At 42.5% G+C, this 18926-nt stretch overlaps 1 protein-coding gene across 1 annotated transcript in view; it reads left to right on the top strand.

The window, feature by feature from the left end:
* The window catches only part of OSBPL10 (oxysterol binding protein like 10), a 101681-nt gene that overhangs the window by 24856 nt on the left and 57899 nt on the right, over positions 1-18926 (top strand). The window contains exons 2-4 of the mRNA XM_066628845.1: positions 372-547; positions 2387-2466; positions 12773-12964. Coding sequence (XP_066484942.1) covers positions 372-547; positions 2387-2466; positions 12773-12964 — 448 coding nt within the window. The remainder of the gene's footprint in view (positions 1-371; positions 548-2386; positions 2467-12772; positions 12965-18926) is intronic.

Raw genomic sequence — 18926 nt, 5'->3', positions numbered from 1 at the left:
GGAGCACCCACTTGAAAAAGTGCCTCTTACCCAATTAGCAAGTGTAAAAACCAATAGTAGCTATACACTTATGTTAGAAATTAGTAGCAAGGGTATAAGGGTAAAACCATGTCTGCAAAGCCTCCAAGTCATCAGATGACTAGAATTACACATGAACTCGGATGCCCTTCTGTGTTTCCATTTACTTGGAAGAGCTATGGGTCAGAGGGAAGAAATTTAAATGTGGAACCTTGAGAACTACCAGTAAAGGAGCTCAGTTCAGTTTGATTCATTTTAATAAAATGATCAGGGCATTTATAACATTCTGCATAGTATAATTTTTTAGGAAATGTGATGATATGTCTCTGTGGTTTGTTTTTTTTCATTAATAGGTACTTCATGCTGGATTTTGAAACTGGAATTCTGCAGTATTTTGTGAACGAGCAAAGTAAAAACCAGAAGCCACGAGGCATGCTGTCCTTAGCTGGGGCTGTAGTTTCTCTCAGTGATGAAGCTCCGAACATGTTGGTAGTATACTCTGCTAATGGAGAAATGTATAAATTGAGAGGTATGTTGGTCAGTGTGTTTCTTTTAAGTATGCCACTGAAATTTATCTGTGATTTTGCTACTAGTCTTTCATTGTCTAGTCTTCAGTTACATTTTGCTTAACAGCCCAACCCTATGGGCTCATAGTGCTGGCGGGCTAGATGTTCCATTAGCACTGCCTGATGTTACTGCTGTTATAAAAGTGATTCAGGCAGCACGTGTACTACCTGAGCGCCATTGGGAAGGCTGGAGCCTTCTCTCACATGTCAGGTTTGCTCATCACTTGTGACAACAGGAAGAGCAAAATGAGAGCAGGGAGAATACAGTAGGGGGTGGATCTGGTGGTGATGGCATGCGCTGGTTCCTATCCTACTTTTTTGCAGCCTCTCTATCCTCTTTCTCTCCTTGGACCTGTGCCAAGAGAGACCCATTGTGGAGTAGGAAGCTTATGGAGGGTTAAAGGGATTTAAATCCCTTTCTCCTTCTAAAGCCTCCCAATCCAACCTCCCCCCTCCCGCCAGGGTACAGCACATGCATTTTCCAAATGAAGAAGATGCACGCAGTGGCTCATGAAGAATGGACCAATTCTTTTTCCTTCCCCACTCACCCTTGGCCAGCCAAGGAGAGGGGTGGGAAAAAAATGAAACTGTGTTCTATTGAGTCAGGTCTGTCGTGCATGTGGCTCAGTATTGTCAGTGCTGACTGACAGCAGTTCTTCAAGGTCTTACCAAGAATCTTTCCTTGTCCAATCTGAAGATGCAAGGGAGTGGAATTGGGACCTTCTACATGCCAAGGATGTGCTGTACCATGAGGATATTCTGCTATTCTCTCCCTTTTTGTTATACATTTACATGAGGAGAGGTATTTGCGTCTATAATGTTGAACTTTAAATGCTAGCAATAAGGCTTTATCATAAGGTTGTTCCCCTTCGTACTACTTTGCAGCTGTTCTTGTGTCAAGTGGGAATGTTTGGTACTTAGTTTTCACCATCTTCCTCCTTTTTATAATAGAATTCCACGACCAGTACAAGATGGTGCATGGTTACCATTGCCAGTGCGTGGAACTGAATGAAATAAGTTCTTTAATAATTCTTGCATAAGAAGTATACATGGAAAGACTTGGTTTTTTTCCTCCAACATTTCAAAAGTATCTGCCAACTAAATATTTAATAACCACTGCATTACAGATTATCATAACAGTGCATTCATGAAGCGATTGTGCCGACTTAATATTATTTTGGATTCTAAGCTTTATGTTGGCATTAGATTAATTTTTGGTTTTAAGACTGCCTTATTTAGCTTGGAATTAAGTCTCTTGAGACTGAAAAGAACCTGCCATGGCCTCTGCAGGGCTCAGACTGAGCCCTGGATCTGAAAAACGTTGTGTCCGGTTTCTCCGTGAAATCCCAGGTGTCATTTTTGATGCCTTATAAGGCATTAAAAATGTCACTTCTGGTTTCACAAAGAAACAGGAAGTTTTTTTTTTCAGTTCTAAGGCTCAGTCTGAGCCCAGCAGAACTCTCTGCTGGGCTCATAGGGCCCTCCGGTGGGGGTGAGCTGGGGGGGGGGCCGCGGACCTGAATAACTGATAACTGAATTTTCGGATACTCCCCCTCTATTCCACAGGTATTTGTGTTGCATGGTAAATATTAAAGCAGAAATGGGTTAAGTCAATATTCAATTTTAATTACAAAAAAAAAGAGCAAAATTTTATTTGCTGTTTGGCATGCGGTTAAATTTTCCTACCTGATTCATAAACTGCATTGAGAATGGATGGTCATTAATTGCTCAAATTGTAGTTTTTCACGGTTTGAAATCAACTGCATTACAGATTAGAATATCTTTTTCTGTTTCTTTTCTAGCTGGTGATACAAAGGAGAGACAGTATTGGGTGACTCAGCTTCGTTCCTGTGCCAGGTATCACACGGAAGGTAATTCGAAGGTAAATAATAATTATAGGTCAGGAAATGGCACTCTTGTATTTTGTTTGAGGTCAAAACTGGGAATGTTAACCTAGTAAAAACAATGCTAAGTTTGTCAACGGGTAGAGCCCTTCTGTTTTCCCAGTTCCATAAAGAGTAGTTGGCAAAACAGGGTGTCTAGTCACAAGTTTTTGGATAATAGCAGCATTATAGGCTTTCCATTGATCACCAGTAGCTATTAAGAGGGAAATAAACTGAGTGGTCATGAGGAGTTTTGAAGGAAACATGGACACTGAATTTGGATGTCTGATGTCTTTATTGAACATGCTGCTTCAGAGGTATGTGATGCAGGGCCTAGGAGAGGGGATTAAAGGGGGTAATTTGTACCCGGGCCCTGGGTCTGAAAGCGGGCCTAGGAGTCAAAGGAGGGGGCCCAGAAATTTCCTGGAATCTGACGTTTTCCAATGTCCTGCAGACTTGCTGCCAACGTGGGATGCTTTACCATGGGCACATGGCAGTGACTGCTGCCACAAGTCATACACACCAGGCTCAGGAATGCATACATTCCTTAACAGTGTCACATCTGGGGGGAAACCGACCTGCTACAGTAACTCTTTGGCTTATGGATCCGCTTACCATGAAGGAGTGTATAGGAGCTCAGTGACATAGCTGTGGGACTGTAGCTGCTGCAGAAGTCATTTCTGGTGTACACAGGACATTTTCCATATTTGAAAGATTTTAGAGATACTTAGGAGTGTGTTTATATTACTGTATATAGTTGCCAACATCAGGCAGGCAGGTAGACCCGAGTCTACCAGGACTGGTAGATCTGGGCTCCAAAGACTATTCTGGCTGTTACCACTTTCCCCCTACCTGTTTTGCCCCCATTCTGCTCACTCCCATTGCTACCCTCCCACTCTCTTTCACCCTGTCCCTCTTTAGGAAGGGGCCCAAAAGAAACTTTGTACCCCCTGACAAAATTCCTCTCGGAGGCCCTGTTGTGTTGGAGCAAGTCATTAGCATTTTTCTTTGAAAGGGGAGCTGATTGCTAAAGAAAAGAGCAAGTGAATGGTTTTGCTTCTAAAGTTTTCCTGTTTCATCATATTATGATCGGATGCCTGTGTTGCTTTGTGTGTGGTTCTTGTAGCTGCAGCTTGAGAAGTGTAGAGGAAACGTAACTTACTAAATGTGTTCATTTTGATACAAAATTGAAACCTCTTATGCTGAAGTGTTTGAACTGGCCGCAAGGAGCTTCCGACATACTAATGCCACTTTGGCAGTAGACGAGAGTGTCTCATAATGCAAAAATTAAGAAGTGGAATTGTCATACTTTTTTCCCCTCTTGGGCCTCTCCCTGCCCTTCCCAATGTAAGTGTGGGTTGGGCCCGCAAGCTGAAGCAACATTTTGTACACTTGGGTTACTATTGACAGATTTCAGAGAAGCCTGTGAACATCATTCTTTAAGTTTGGCACAGGTGCTCTGTTCATGCAATCAGATTTCACTTGTGCAAGGCAACTTGCCCTAGTGTTGAAAAACACAACTGGTTCTGTTTTTGTACTCTCAACAAATGAGTTAACCATCTCCAGTCTTTAAGTACTCACTTGTTTGAACAAATGCCCGATGTTGGTGTTTGGCATGTGACAGGGTCTGGAATCTCCTTTGCCCTCCCTGAGTTCTAGAGAATGCTGCTTGCTCCCAGGGGTGTTGCTAGGGGTGTGTGGGGTGTGCAGGCCACGTCGGGTGCTGTGCATGGGGAGCGTGTGTGATATCACTACTGGCCATAATTTTTGAAATCTTGGTATTTTCGAATAATACCATCATGTTATATAACATTTGATGCGCAATTTCATGCAGAATGCAATGAAAAAAGCCTTGTTGAAATACCTCTTATCTAAAGCTCTGACAAAAAACCAGTGGGGGTGGGGCAATGGTCTATCACCTTGCCCACCGCTTGGGGCGTTGCCACACCCACTACATGGGAGGAGTTCCATCAGGGGGCGACAGGCTGGTCTCTTGCACCAGGTGGTAGAAACCCTAGTGGCGCCACTGCTTGTTCCCTTCCCCCCCCACTTTGCAATACAGGTTGAGCCTACTTATCCATGAATTTTATATCCATGGATCTGGTTCAGTGCGCATTCCCCGGACCCACATTGAGCCACCTTGGCCCATCCTGAATCCTCTGAAGGCGACTGGAGTTGTACTCTGGTTGCCTTCAAAGGGCTTTCTGAAGAGAAGTCAGAAGAGGGAGGGCTTCTCCAGGTCTCAGAAGGCCTTGAAAGGCATAAAACGTCACTTATGAGGGAAAACAGAAGTAGCATTTTTTCATGCTATGGAGCCATTCTGAAGCCTGCAGACGCACATGGCCTCTACAGGCTTCAGAAAGCCCTTTGGAGGTGACCAAAGTGCAACTCTGGTCACCTTCAGAGGGTTTAAAGGGGCCAAAACTGCAGATTTTCTTATCTGTGGTTTTCTATATCCGTGGGAGGTCTGAGAATGGATCCCTCGCATATAGGTTGGGCCTGGGTATATTTGTGAGAAGTGGAGAACAGCAGTGAAGAGGAAGATGTGTTAAGAAAGGTGCACGGTCAACTCCTGAGCATTTTTATAGTCCAAGAATGCTGGAAGCTATGGGAAAATTAGTTTCTTATTGCCTTCTGTATCTTTTGATGATGGGGAGATGAGATCTCTCTCAGAATATCTAGAGAAGTGTTCCTAAAGATGAACTTAAAATATATAGGATTGTGTAACAAAGTGCATACACAACAGCTGAGTGGTTTTCAGCATAGTACAGTGCTGATTTAGTGCGAGTTAAAAATGTTGCCATTTCTCTGATCAGTTCTTGGTTTGTTCTGAACTATGGAATCAAGGCAAGTTGCAGAAAAAACAGAGGGGAAAAATAGTTCATATTCTAAGTCATGGTGCAGTAAAAGATAACAAAATGCAAAGAATGTATTAAAATGGACTCTATCTGCAGGAGGACAAAATTAGCTCCAATATCTGTAATGTGGTCTGTTCAAGAAATTGAATTACTGATGTTCAGCGTGTGGAGCTATATTTAAAATGAACAAATGCACATTTCTGGTAAACTGGGAGGTGGTGCCAACTCTTGTATAAGAGTGAAACAATACGTTCTTGAACATGGCATGAAAAAAGAACTTTAAAACATTCGGTTAACCTTAATTGCAATAGGTTATTTCATTTGGAATAAATTGTTTGTACTGATATTCAGTCTATTGAGTGGTATTAGAATTCTGCTTGCTGGGTAAGAGAATACTTTCTGACCCCAAGGTAAATACTAGGGAGTTTCTACGCAAGAGCAAGGAGGCTAAAACTTGTCCAATACATTTCTGAGAATGGTTATTAAACATCTCAAAACAGGAGATCAAAGGTATTGTCACCATTCAGTTTCCACAGAACGTGGTATCTGAAATTGATGAAGATCTTGGTTGCTAAAACCGCTACAATTGAATAGGAAATTAAAATCCTTGTAGTGTTGTTTGTATTTTATTGTCAGTAGAAATGCTTCTGCCAGACAAATATTTTATGTGGTTGGTTTTGCAATTTTCATATTTCACTAGTGTACTCTTGGTGGTCTTAATAACCAACTGCTGATAACTGAAGGCCCATTCAGATATCACATCAAACCACAGGTTGTATGCTTAAAATCCAAACCATGAGTTCAGATTGCTAAATGAAGCCCTGCCCTCATGCTACACAATGTTTTGGCTTGCCTCCTACCAGAGTCTGCAGATGTTATCCCGAAGCTCTCTGTTTTGCTTCACTTCACTGATGGCAAAAGTGACTCCATGTGTGCTTTTGTTATTGGCTAACTGGGGAATGGGTTAGACAAGGACTTGGAGGCTTGATAACTCTGAGGCAGCTCTTGGTTTTGTATATTATGCAATATATGCGTGTCTCTTTTGCTGTATGGCACTTCTTAGTACAGGTGGAGCCTGTTTATCCACAGATTTTATATCAGTGGATCTGGCTCAACGTGGGTCCCGTGGACCCTCACTGAGTCAGATTTGGCCCAACCTGAAGCCTCCAGAGGCCCTAGAAGGACATTTCTTTTAAGCCAAAATCTGGAAGTGCCTTTCTAGGACTTTTGGAGGCCTCAGAAAGGCCCCCCAAAAGTATTGGAAGGCCACTTCTGGTTTTGGTGAAACCGGAAGTGGCCTTCTGGTGCTTTGGGGGGGAGCATTCTCAGAATGCCTCCAGATGTGACTATAGAAAGCCTCTGGTCATGTTTGGAGCTCCAGTGGGCCAGAAAACCACATTTTTTATCCACAGCAGGTCTGGGAATGGATCCCCCACGGATACAGAGTCACCACCTGTATTGATAGATCTCAGTTTTAGGATTCATGCTATCCTAAAATATGAAAGTTGGTCATAAAATTTCTGTAGCTTTCAAAGATGTAGCTGTGTAAGTCTATAGTTGCAAAAACAGCAGAACTTTTGTGATACTTTAAAGAGTACCACAGTTTATGGAGTGAAATTTTCAGCAAGCAAGGGAATGTGTGCATGCGCTTGTGAGAACAGAGGGGGAAAATTATTTGGAAACAGAAGAATCAATTGCAAACGGAAATGCAACTGTGCTGGCCTTTGTAACAAGCTCAATAATACATACAAGATAGGTGTGGTGATAATCTCTTAGCAATGCTAGTTAATTCTAATGTGAAAGTCTTGACTGAAACCTGTGCAGCTGATGTCTTCAAAATAGTTGGTTGGCAACCTTCAGTCTCGAAAGACTATGGTATAAGCCTACAGCACTGGGTATTCCCAGGCAGTCTCCCATCCAAGTACTAACCAGGCCTGACCCTGCTTAGCTTCTAAGATCAGACAAGATCGGGCATGTGCAGGGTAACAGTTGCTCTCAGTTGATTCTCTGTCTAACCTTCCTTTTTGGAGTTCACCTTTCCCATAGTTTTGCATATAGTTACAACAAAACAAGATCTAAATTTTCTAATAGTAAACTACCTCCTTGGTACTGCCACTTTTAAAAAATATTTTTTCCATCATCCATTACTCCTTTTTTCTTTGCCATAGTCCCTGGCCTCCCTTCCATATTTTCTTCCCAAGCTTATGGCTACCACGTTCCCTGAGGCACGTGGCACCATTTGTGAAACTCTTCCTTATTCCCTAGAACAGAGGTGTCCAAAGTTTTTGGAAGGAGGTCCACATCATCTATCCGACATTGTGTTGGGGGCTGGGGAAAAAAAGAATTAATTTACATTTAAAATTTGAATAAATTTACATATGTTAACATAAACATATATATTAAGGATGAACTTAAATGAATGAATGAAGGTCTTGCAATAGCTCAAGCCCTATAAAAGGCCTTACACAAAGCAAGGCTGGCCTTTCCTTTGCTGCCGCTACTGCATCACAGATGTGAAACAGCATGCAGTGGCGGGAGCCCTCATCACACAGCTCATGCAAGAGGTCAAACAGTCACCCACACACTGAGAGCAGTTGTGTCGGGCCAGTGTGGACTCCAGCAAATCTCTGGAGGGCCAGAGGCTCATTGAAGACTGGGGTCTCCCTGAGGGCCACATTGGGAGCCCTCAAGGGCCGCAAGTGGCCCCAGGGCCGGGGTTTGGGCACCCCTGCCCTAGAATGTCATTCACGCTCTTCTCCCCCTGCCAGTAAATTTGCTGTCAAAACTCGTACAGTTCCTAACCTCTCCAACCTTCTAGTTTCTCTCATTTAGAAGGGCTCCCACTCTTCAGATGTGGTGTTCAGTCTCATCTAGTGGTAAGACAAATCATCCACTTGCTTTCCCCTTCCAATAACTTTGATATCTGTGCAGCATGAGTTGAATGTGGGAGGGAGATTTCCAAGTTCTGTCCAGGACCAGATGCTTATGAAGCCCTTAAATTGTCCACCTCTGGACAAGCAATTCTTTTGAAGTTCCATGGCAGTTGGATAGAGGGAGGGGCTACATTAACTGGAACTCCACAAGCTTGTTGGTAACTGGCTCTCTTAGAACGGTTCTGTGTCTTTCCTAATCCTTCCATTAGGGCAGGCATATTCTTTAGCAGCTTTGGGACAGTTGACAGAGAGAGGGTCCAAATTAACTGGAATCACTAGGAGCTTGATAAGTAGTGGTGGTCCTGCTCCCCCCCCTTTCAAGGCAAGCCTGTTTGTTAGTAGAAGTCTTTTTATGGCAGCTGGGGTGAGAAGGATGACCTTTGGGGTTGAGGCTGTAGTTCCATGAGAGGGCATGTGCTTTTTGTGTTGACTTTCTCAGGTTCAATTCCTGAGATGACCAGGTAGGCCTGGGAACAAAGCTCCTGTCTGAAACTCTGGAGAGTCACTGTTGATTATTGCAGACAGTGCTGAAGTAGATGATCCCCCTTGGTAAAAGGCTGTTTCTTAAATTCATCTTTGCTTACCTGCAACAGCTGAGGTGTATTCCTCTTAGCAAATAAGATTTAGAAGGCATTTTTATTTCAAAATATTTTCACAAATTTCAGAGAAAAATTGAGTGAAGCAGAACTGTTTGAACTACAATAGTTTTTTTAATAAGACAAACAAAATGGCCCTTGTAATTATGTTTCCCAACTAGCTGTTGACTAGTTGTTGCAGTAGGTTGTATCCAAAGTAGGTTGACTGTGTTTAAGCTCCATTGAAATTGGGGTAATAAGTTAGCTGTGACTAACTTGTTCTATTAATTTTTGAAGAACTTGGGGCTCAATCCTAAAGTCACCCAGCACAGGCAGTGAGCCCAGTGAATGCTGGGTACTGTAAAGCTCATGTCGAGCATCCTGTGAGTAAGGAGTGCTGGTGCTGGGCTCGCACCAGTCAGGCACCAGGCCCAACACTGGCAGGAAGAGGACGCGCCATCACCGGGTGTAAATGCAACCGCCAGGCGGTGGGGCAGCCTCTGGGGTCAGGGGAGGGCGGGGTGGGGAAGGTACCAGGGCAGGAGGGGGTTAGGATTCGTGGAGCTCTGCTCCAGTGTATCCTGAACTCCATGTTGTGCCAGAAGGCCCGACATGGAGTCTCTCAAGTCTGTACTGGCAAAATAGCCAGCACAGACTTGAGAAGCCCTTTTGTGGGGCTTGGGGCTTCCCTTCCAGAGAACTTCTGGCTGCTTCCTGGTGCCTGCTGGATACCAGCCGCTTTGGGGCAGCTGCTCCAGTGGACACCAGGAAGCTCAGGACTGGGTGGCCCGTCATGGCTAACTTTTTTAGAACACAATCCTTTGTCACTTATGATGTGTTGCAAAGAGAGACTACAAGAGAGCAAAATTTTACTGTTTTGTACAAATATATACCTGAATGAGATTTACTGCTGACAGGCAAAGAACACACATATACAAAGAAAATGGAGCAATTAACTTCTTGGATTTCAGGAGGGGGAAGACCTACCATTAAAATATAACCAATTCAGCACAAACTGCTGCTTTGCATTTTGCTTTAAGAATTGGTCCATATCCCCCTTTCTTTTTTCAAAATAGGAAAAAGAAAACTTGCCATTTTCAACACCTGGGACAAAAAAACTTTATAAGATGCAGTGATTATGTTATATTAATAGCAGTACAGTAATATACTAAGCAGAATATTTATCTTAATTGACCTTTTCTTGATGTTTGTTTAGCTGACATTTTCTAAACACTGCTGCACTCTCTGCAGTAGTCCAATGTTTAAAACATACTTCTAAAGTTCTGAATGATTGCATTGATGGGACTTAATAGCATGTCTCCTTTGCTCTTAGAGCAGCAGTTCCCAAAGTTCTACTTGGGCGTTGGAACAGCTGTGAGTTGTTGTGGGAGCAGGGGAGTAACCTTGACAATGCTGCAGCGATCATGGTGCTGCAGGGATCCAGGGACATCTCCATGTACCTGGGGGTGCCCTGCAGCCTCCCAGGGGGTCCTGGAGGCTTGTAACTGCCTCCATGACCCTCCTTGTGGCTACAACACAGTCCATTCTGCTCTTGGAGCTCACTTCCGGTTTGTGCAATAGCAAACCACATGTGAACTCCAAGAGCAGAACGGAGCTTGTTGCAGCCATGCAGAGGGTAGTGAAGGCGGTTGCAAGCCTCCAGGCCCCCCGGGGAGACTGCAGGGCAACCGCAGGTACCCCCCTGTGCTATGATAGCTGCGGCACTGTTGTGGATCCATTCCTGGGCCAGTTCCCTTAAGGGGGAATAGCCCTATTTTGGTTCCCAGTGGTGGATTGCAACCCACATTTTGGGAACCACTTTCTTAGAGGGAAATGAGGGAAATGTTGTATGTATGAGGGGTATGTATCCATGTTGTTTACAGTGCATGGATAGTGTTTACAAAAAGGTGGTGAAGACCAGAATTTAAAAAGAATAAAAATGTATCTTATGATCTTTCATTATGTTTTTAATAAATTAGAGACTACAGTTCTTAGGTAACAATTAGTGGTAGGTTATTTTTCAGGATCTGGCCTCGGGTAAAATCTATAGTCAGACGCCCCCTAAGTTTAACCCCCAACTTATCCGAGGGTCATAGAAAATTCCATGATTGGCTCAAAACCTGCCCTCGACTTATCTGTGGGGTCTCCTTATAGGTGAGTGTCTGCGGTAAGCCCCAATGAGTTCAACTGGCCTTAAATGCCCCCTGAAAGGTTCAACTTTCAGTCTCTGTGTTACAAATGTTTGCACATTACATATCGTGCAAAATGTTAGAGGGGGGGAGGAAAGGTCAAATGGATACATTCAGATTTTCTTTTCAATCTGGACAAACTTGGTTCTGGCTGGTCAAATGTATTGGATTGACAGTGTTTGACCCCCCACCCCACATCCATAAAGCTTTCTACTGAAATTGACATGTTGCTGCTTCCATGTTCAGTTGGTGCAAGTCAAGAGCAACTCTTCAACACTGTTAATTTACCTTGCTTAAGTCAAGAGCAACTCTTCAACACTGTTAATTTACCTTGCTTCTTTTTCTTCAGTTGAACAGCATTTTAAAGATCACTTTTTCCGTCTTCCTTTCTTTGCAATTGGTCTTTTATTGCTTGCTCTATGCTGCTTTTCTCCAGCTCTTTGTTTTCTTGTTCATGTTTTCAGGTTGCTGGCTTTTCAATTTCCGTTAGTCTTCATTGCTTCCTTTCCCTCTTTGCTGTCTTCCACTGTGTTTCTTCTCTTTTTTCTCCAGTTGTTGTACTTAATCCTTTACAAGTCTTTTGGTATTTTCATATTTTATCTGATGATACTCAGCTGTACAGGTTGTGCCACGTTATCCGTTAGAGTTCCGTTTGGAACCCTCTGTGGATTAAAAAAAAAAAATCAGTGGATACCAACTCAGCGGAAAGATAGCTTTATAGTTCTGCTTCCAGGTTTCTTGCTTCTCCATTGTCTCCCCAGAATGTATTGATATAGATGCTATACTGCATTCAGCCACTAGATAATGTGAATAAGGGAATCTAATGCAGTGTTTCTCAACCAGCGGTTCTTTCACCACCGGTGGTAGTTGAGGTGGAGTCTGGGATTACATGTGGCCCAAGACCAGCAATGCGATTTGAAAAGTAGCAGTAGGAGGCTTGGCTTGCAGGCAGCTACAGTGTGCGCTTTTCACATGTTCAAAAAAGCCCTTCTGTCCACCCTGAACCTCTTACTGGTGTTTATTGTGTTGCATCTGGTCTCCCAATCTGGAAGTAACTGGCAATGACATCACAGCCAGTTATTTCTGGAGGTATTTCCAACAAGTGGACCTTGTGAAGTGAAGTGATACAGTGGGGGACAAATGTTGAGAGATGCTGAAAATGGAATGAAATTACAAAACTATTTCATTAGTCTATACAGTGTTTCTCAAACTGTGGGTCAGGACCCACTAGGTGGGTCGCAAGCCAATTTCAGGTGGGTCCCCATTCATTTTCATATTTTATTTTTAATATATTCTTCAGGACTCTTTCTTTCACTCCTCTGTTTGTTATATTACTTCTCCTTCTCTAGCTACACCTTGGTGTGTTTGATCATTCTCCAATTTCATTGTTAAGTGATTTTTATGTATTTTATGATTTTTAAAATGTTGTTGGCATCCTTGGGTGCCCTCCAGGGTGAAAGGCAGATTACAAATCATATAAATATGTCATACCATTTTCAGTAGTAAAACATTGGAAAAAAATGTGTTCTTTGCTTTCTGCTGATTTCTGCCCATGCTCTAACTTCATACACTTGGCATCGTATGGTTTGAACATTTTGTATGTCCTATGTACAAATTTCAGTAAAAAAGGAGGAACAGAATAAAACTGTTGATATCAACTGCAGTGCTCTCACGGTAATAAAGTTATTTTAAATCCAGATTTTTTCCCCATGCCATCATAATATTTACTTTTAGTCTCTGATTGTTCTAGGGCACTCCAACCTCACGAATGAAAGGCCTTTCTTTGTCGCCATATGGAGCGGTCAACTCCACATCTCCTGGCTCTCAGAAAAACATGAATCAGAGCGGACCACCAGTTGTGACCATTACACATCACAAATCGCCAGCAGCCGCTCGAAGAGCGAAGAGCCAGCATCCTGGCCAGCTCCGTGAAGTCAAAGAGGTAGGAGATGTATGGAGTTTCCCTGCTGGCATGTAAATCATATACTGTAATCTCTTGGGGGGTGGGGAGGAGGTTGCAATTGTAAATCTTCAGGCATTTGACTTGAATAGTTTCTTGCCGTTTTATAAGATGACATCACATTATTGCTGCAGCATTTAAGGGGCTTGTGTATTTTTGTGAGTTAATAAAATCAGCTAATTAGCCGATTAAAAATATGTCCTGGGCAAATAGGTGAAGTAATTCTATGTAAGACAGAAATGTATTTCTCTCCCCTAACCAGCTTGTCCTGTTTTCATTAGAAATAAGTTCCCCTTCTGAGGAACTTTCTACCTATTGTGCAGAGAAAAAGAGCTCGTTTTGAGAGTTTGAGCGATTGAAGGTGTGCATAATTGGATCAACTTTATAATTACACAGGCCTACAACTTTTTTCAGTTGCCAAAGATGTTTGAACAAATTTAGGATATCCTTGGGATGCTGAATCCAAAAACGGCATCGGTTTTGACCAATTGTCTCTATTTTGGGGGGTATGGCAGAGCCACATACGCTGATTCAAGCAGCTTCCTCGTGAGGAAGCCAACATCATGTCTTCCTCATGAGGAAGCTGCTTGAACAGGCATATAAGGCGCCCTTGATACTGCCCCTAGAGGAAACCGCTATTGGATCTGTGCTCCTTGAGGTTTTAACAGCTTTGATCAAGGCAGAGTTGGCAGAATGAAAGCTTTTAAAATGCCAGGCTTTGATGGAGGTGTTGGCATTCTAGTTTCAACCTCTGAGAGATTTAATGTTTTCATTTGGCATGCTCATTCAATGAGACTGTACCATTCTGTTGTCTCACTATCTGAAACCGCCATGACCTCTGTTCCTTTTGTTCTGTGCCAGTGGATATGAGTAGCTACACCAGCACTATGTGGCAAGAGGAATTTTGTAATTGAATGTGGTAGCTGCTAATGTGTAGCCTGATCCACAACCGAGTTTAGAACAAGTACTTGGAGTTTTTGCTACACTGAAGTTGATCAACAGATATAAATGACTGAAATGTAACTGGATTGTGGAATTTGAGCTTCCGTGACACTACAGTCTCTAGATCAGGGGTGTCCAAACTTTTGGGCAGGAGGGCCACATCATCTCTCTGACACTGTGTCAGGGGCCAGGAAAAAGAATTAATTTACATTTCAAATTTGAATAAATTTACATAAATTTTAATAAATGGATATATTAGAGATGGAACTTATATGAATGAATGAAGGTCTTGCAATAGCTTAAAGCCTATAAAAAGACTTTCGCAAAGCAAGCCTGGCCTTTCCTTCACTGCTGCTGCTGCATCATAGACGTGAAACAGCGAGCAGGGAAGGGAGCCCTTGGCCTGCAGCTCACGCAAGAGGTCGAACAGTCACCCTCATGCTGAGAGCAGTTGCGTCGGGTCAGCGTGGGCTGCAACAAGTATCTGGAGGGCCAGAGGCTCATTGGAGACTGGGGGCTCCCCGTGAGCCGAATTGGGAGTCTCCGAGGGCCGCAAGTGGCCCCTGGGCTGGGGTTTGGGCACCTCTGCTCTAGATCATCTGAAACAAATGATGTTCATTGGCAGGTGTCAGTGAAGTAAAAACATTTGAGCCCTGGTGTTCAAACCCATCCTTCATGATGTGAACAAAAAGGAGATCTCATAATAGCCTCTATCATGATTAATTCGTTTCCTGTGCAAAGTTTTGTTTCTTCTGTGTAAACTTTTCCAAATGCAGTTGGGTCAGGTGTATAATTTGGCTGTGTCTTGGTTAATAACTTCTGTCATACATTGACTCTGTTGGAATTTTAATTTGTGCATTCAGCTTCAGGTTATTCTCCCAGATGTGTATTCACTTGGTGATCAGTGAATTTCATCATCTCTCTGTACTTTTAAGTTCATAGCGTTACTGCCTTTTGATATCTTTTATATGGATGCTGTAAAAGGCATTTGATCTCTGCTTCTTATTGACAATGACTGTTCTATTTCTGTGTGGTTGCTGTAGCCTTTAGATCTTCAATTCCACATTCAGCATGCTTTGGCAGCCTATTGTAAAAGGATTTAGCAAATTAAGACCAAAAGTTGAGACTAGGGATGATTGAAAAAGCTTTGAATAAGTTATTTCTAATGGTTTGCAGCATTTATTGATGTAGGTTGGAATTGTGTGTCCAAGCTCAACACCCTGTGTGTGAGAGAGAAACACATGCACAAATTCTTTAAATTTTTACATTAAGAAAAGATGAATTTTTGCCCTGCCATGCTGGAGATTAATAATCCTACTATTTACTTAAGAATGGAATTCTTCTAAGAGTATAAATGTCAAGATCTAGGCCAAGATCTCTAATATAGGGATGTGTGGTTGAGAAAAATGTGGGGAAGAAAAAACAGCTAGTAGATCTGGAAGAGTAGTAGCTTTATACCTGATGCACATTGACTGAAACTGTCATAGATACTTGAGTATAAGTCAGTCTCACAGATAAATTGAGGGCAGGTTTTGTAAATGGAAGTGTTGAGTCCTGGCTTACTTTTTTCTCAGGAGGAGTGAAAAGGTTAACTTTGGCTGCATCTTGCTTGGGAGCCCATCACCATGACATTGATTGCCTTGTAATTATCTGTGTATTGTCCTTTTGCTTTCCTCTGGGCTTCTCCTGGTTGCTGCGATGAGCCTGAACAGCTCGAATCTCTGAGTGACCCACAGATTAGACTAGGAGATTATCTAAACTTGATTTATTGGCAGAAAATTCTTGCCTTATGGGCAAGTATCTTCAGATGTCATTCTCAAGGGAATTGTTGTTAAAGATACAATGATGTAATTGTATTCTAATAATATAACTTTTAAGACACTTGAATATAACTTATGCAATGCATGATTACAAAATACTACACTAAAACTTAATAAACATTCAGATAATAAGCAAATAAATCCAGTTTGTTGGATTGTGAACATGGTTTCTGCCATCTCAAGTCCATGTCCTCTCTTCTCTTCCCTTTGATTTATTTACTGATTTCTAGCATGGAGCTCTAACAAGGGCATCATGGCTTATTAAACCATAGCTCAGTGCCTTGCTGCAGTTTTAACTGTGGTTTGTAAACCGTAGTTAGAGTGTAAACCTGAGTTTGAATTTGTTTCTCAACCTGGTTTATCCATGGAGTGTAAGCTACAATTAAACAGTAGATTCTGGTTTGAATTAATCGCAAAGCTGTAGTTTAACAAACCATGCTATCTTGTGCCTCAGTTGAAAAAGAGTGTGCAGACTTGGGAGGTTTAGAAAGTGCATCCCACTAGGGCTTCTTGGGTAGTCTGAACCTGTCTGACCTGAACTCTGCTCCTCCTGAAGTCTTTTCAGACTTGTCTTTGTGAAACAAATATGAGACAGAACTGGGCTGACCAATCTTTTCCAGCATGAAGCCATTACTGCAGTCTCATCTCTGAGGGGTAAAAATAAAAAGCTTTTGGTAATGGAATTGTGGCTTATCCAGAATGCTTATTAGGAGGGGGGGAAAGCACAGGAAACTGTAAACAAAGTACAACGATTGGTACAAGAGAGAGAACACTTGTGAGGTTATTGATTATTACCTTAAAATATCCCAGGGAAGAGTTTAAATGGAACTTGCAAGATAAACTTAGAACACCGCCTTGTATATCATTAATACATGATAGATTCAGGATTGGTACATACTGTACTAAATTGGAGATTTATCCTGGCTCCATTGCTGTACTTCTGTTACTCCAACCAAATAATATGTGATCATAGGAAGCAGACTACAATTGAACTTTGACACCTTAGGCCACAATTCTTAAATTCTCTTAAGTGTGGAAAGCTTACTAACTTCCTGTAAACTCTGAAGCTTTGAGAGGGACAAAATAGTTTATGTTGCATCCAAAATAGAGGCTGTTTGAGTGGGGTGTTGTGTAGTTTGTCCCTAGGTGGAAAATCTCAACAAAAGTACAGGGTGATAACTAAAGTTTCATGTGAATTGCATGTTTATGGTGATGATGTTATATGATCATTTCTGAATGGATTGTTTTGGAATGATGAGATGACAAACATGAGTTGGTGGGGGGAGCAGTAATAAGTCTCTGTCTAATGGGGGTGGTGAGGCCTTTAGAAAGATTACAGATTTATAGAGTTGTAGAATTTCTCATAGCTTTATTTTCATGAATTTACTTCTACAGAAATTGCATTAGTGACATTGACTTTATGGTAATTTCATTATTTAATAGACTGGCTTTCATCTACTGATGGTCTTATCAAAGAGGAACTGTAACTGGTTTAGGTATGTGTGTGTGTTTGTGTTTGTAATCTATCTCATAAAGGAAATAGTGGAATGAAATTTGGTGTGCTCATTCAGGATGCAGTTCTACATTTCAGATTAGAGTTATAGCTGGACCCCCAGAACTCCTTTTCAAAGAGGGAAGTTGAAAATACACTGTAGTGCAATATCTCCCTGGAGGAGTGAATCATCAGAATAGCATTGATGCTTAAGTCTATAGATTGTAGTGGGAACTTGTTTCTGTGATACTGGGCCTAGAAAAGTCATGAGATGCTTTATTCCGTTCCAGGCCTTATTGCTGACATTTGAGAGAAGGATGGATTTCCCAGATCAAGAAGAGGTGGGTGGAGAGGGGGAAGTCTTGCCAGAATAAACAAAAGAAAGCCCTGCTTGAATTTATTGAGTGCATTTGTGACTCTTACTGGTGAATGTGCCTTCAATGGTATGACTGTTGTTGTTGACATTCTGGATCATGTCACCCAAGTAGATAAGGGGGCAGAATTAGAACTCGGATGCAGAATTAGAACCTGCTGCAGGTAGAGACTAATTCTGGAGGTTTTTCTTCCACTAACTAACCCATGGTTGCTAAATGAGTAACTACTTCAAATTGCGGGGGTGGGGTGTGTGTGTGGCCATAGGCTTGCCTTTGCTTATTGCCCAAGGCCAATGGGAAGGAGGGAATTATCTTCCAGGATTGGCTATAGATCTTTGATGTGCTGGACAGTTTTGACTGAGAGCTGTGAGTGACAAGTGAACATGAGAACTTTACTTGTTGGCATCCTTCAGTCTCGGAAGACTATGTTATCGCGCTCTGAATGGTGGTTCTAGAACAGAATGTCCTCTCTAGTGCGCGAAGCCTGGGTAAAGTAGATATGGACTGTTTCCAATGCAGCAAATCCCCCTCTCCACATTGCTGAAATGGTCCAATGGAAAGGCAGAGGCCAATACGGTTGGTTCCAGTGGCATCGCAGGAGTTGCCAGAATGTGACTGTGTTTAGCCTCAAGGACTCTGGCTCCAGATTTTGCCTCGACTGTGTTCAGCCATGAACTGCCTCAGGGACTCGGGCTCTGGATTTTGCCTCGAGGTTGACTCCTGAAGCCTTTTCCATAACTGGATGTAGCCACAAGGCACTGGAGGTTTGGGATCAGAGTTTTCCTTCTCTCAGATGAGCTGCCTTCCCAGGCTGACAAGTCCCATCTACCCGGTGGCTGTTTAGTTGCCTTTTACGACAAGTACAGCCGAACGGAGGGCCTATCCTTATCCCCAGCCCCCCGGGGAAACATAAAAACTACCCTGCTGAGATTCCTTGCTGAAGTGAGACGATACTGTGCCCATTTTGGCTGCATTGGGAAGCAAAGGAAGGGCTGGCCAGAGGTATGGCAGAAGTTGTATGTGCCTAATTGAGAGAGGAGTTGAAAGGAGGCTGCTTGAAAGGAGGCTATTGTTAAACTATTGGAAAAACCAATGGTGGTGACCTTTGACAACCACAGGTGTGTGTGTCACTTAACTATGGGGATACTTCTCTGGTCCGTTTTGTTCAATTAGATCATTAAGCGAACATTCAGTCCAATCTAGTGCCTTTGTTGTGTATATAGACACTCCCTGCCAGATACTAGCTCACTGAACAGGCTACTGGAGACGAATTGCTGCTTCTTTGTGTTAAGAGCCTCTTTGTTGTGTAAACAGAC

Source organism: Tiliqua scincoides, chromosome 5, assembly GCF_035046505.1.
Source record: "Tiliqua scincoides isolate rTilSci1 chromosome 5, rTilSci1.hap2, whole genome shotgun sequence".
NCBI classification, from domain to species: Eukaryota; Metazoa; Chordata; class Lepidosauria; order Squamata; family Scincidae; genus Tiliqua; species Tiliqua scincoides.
Note: the sequence above shows the minus strand (reverse complement) of the source record. Positions and strands in the feature narration are given on the sequence as shown.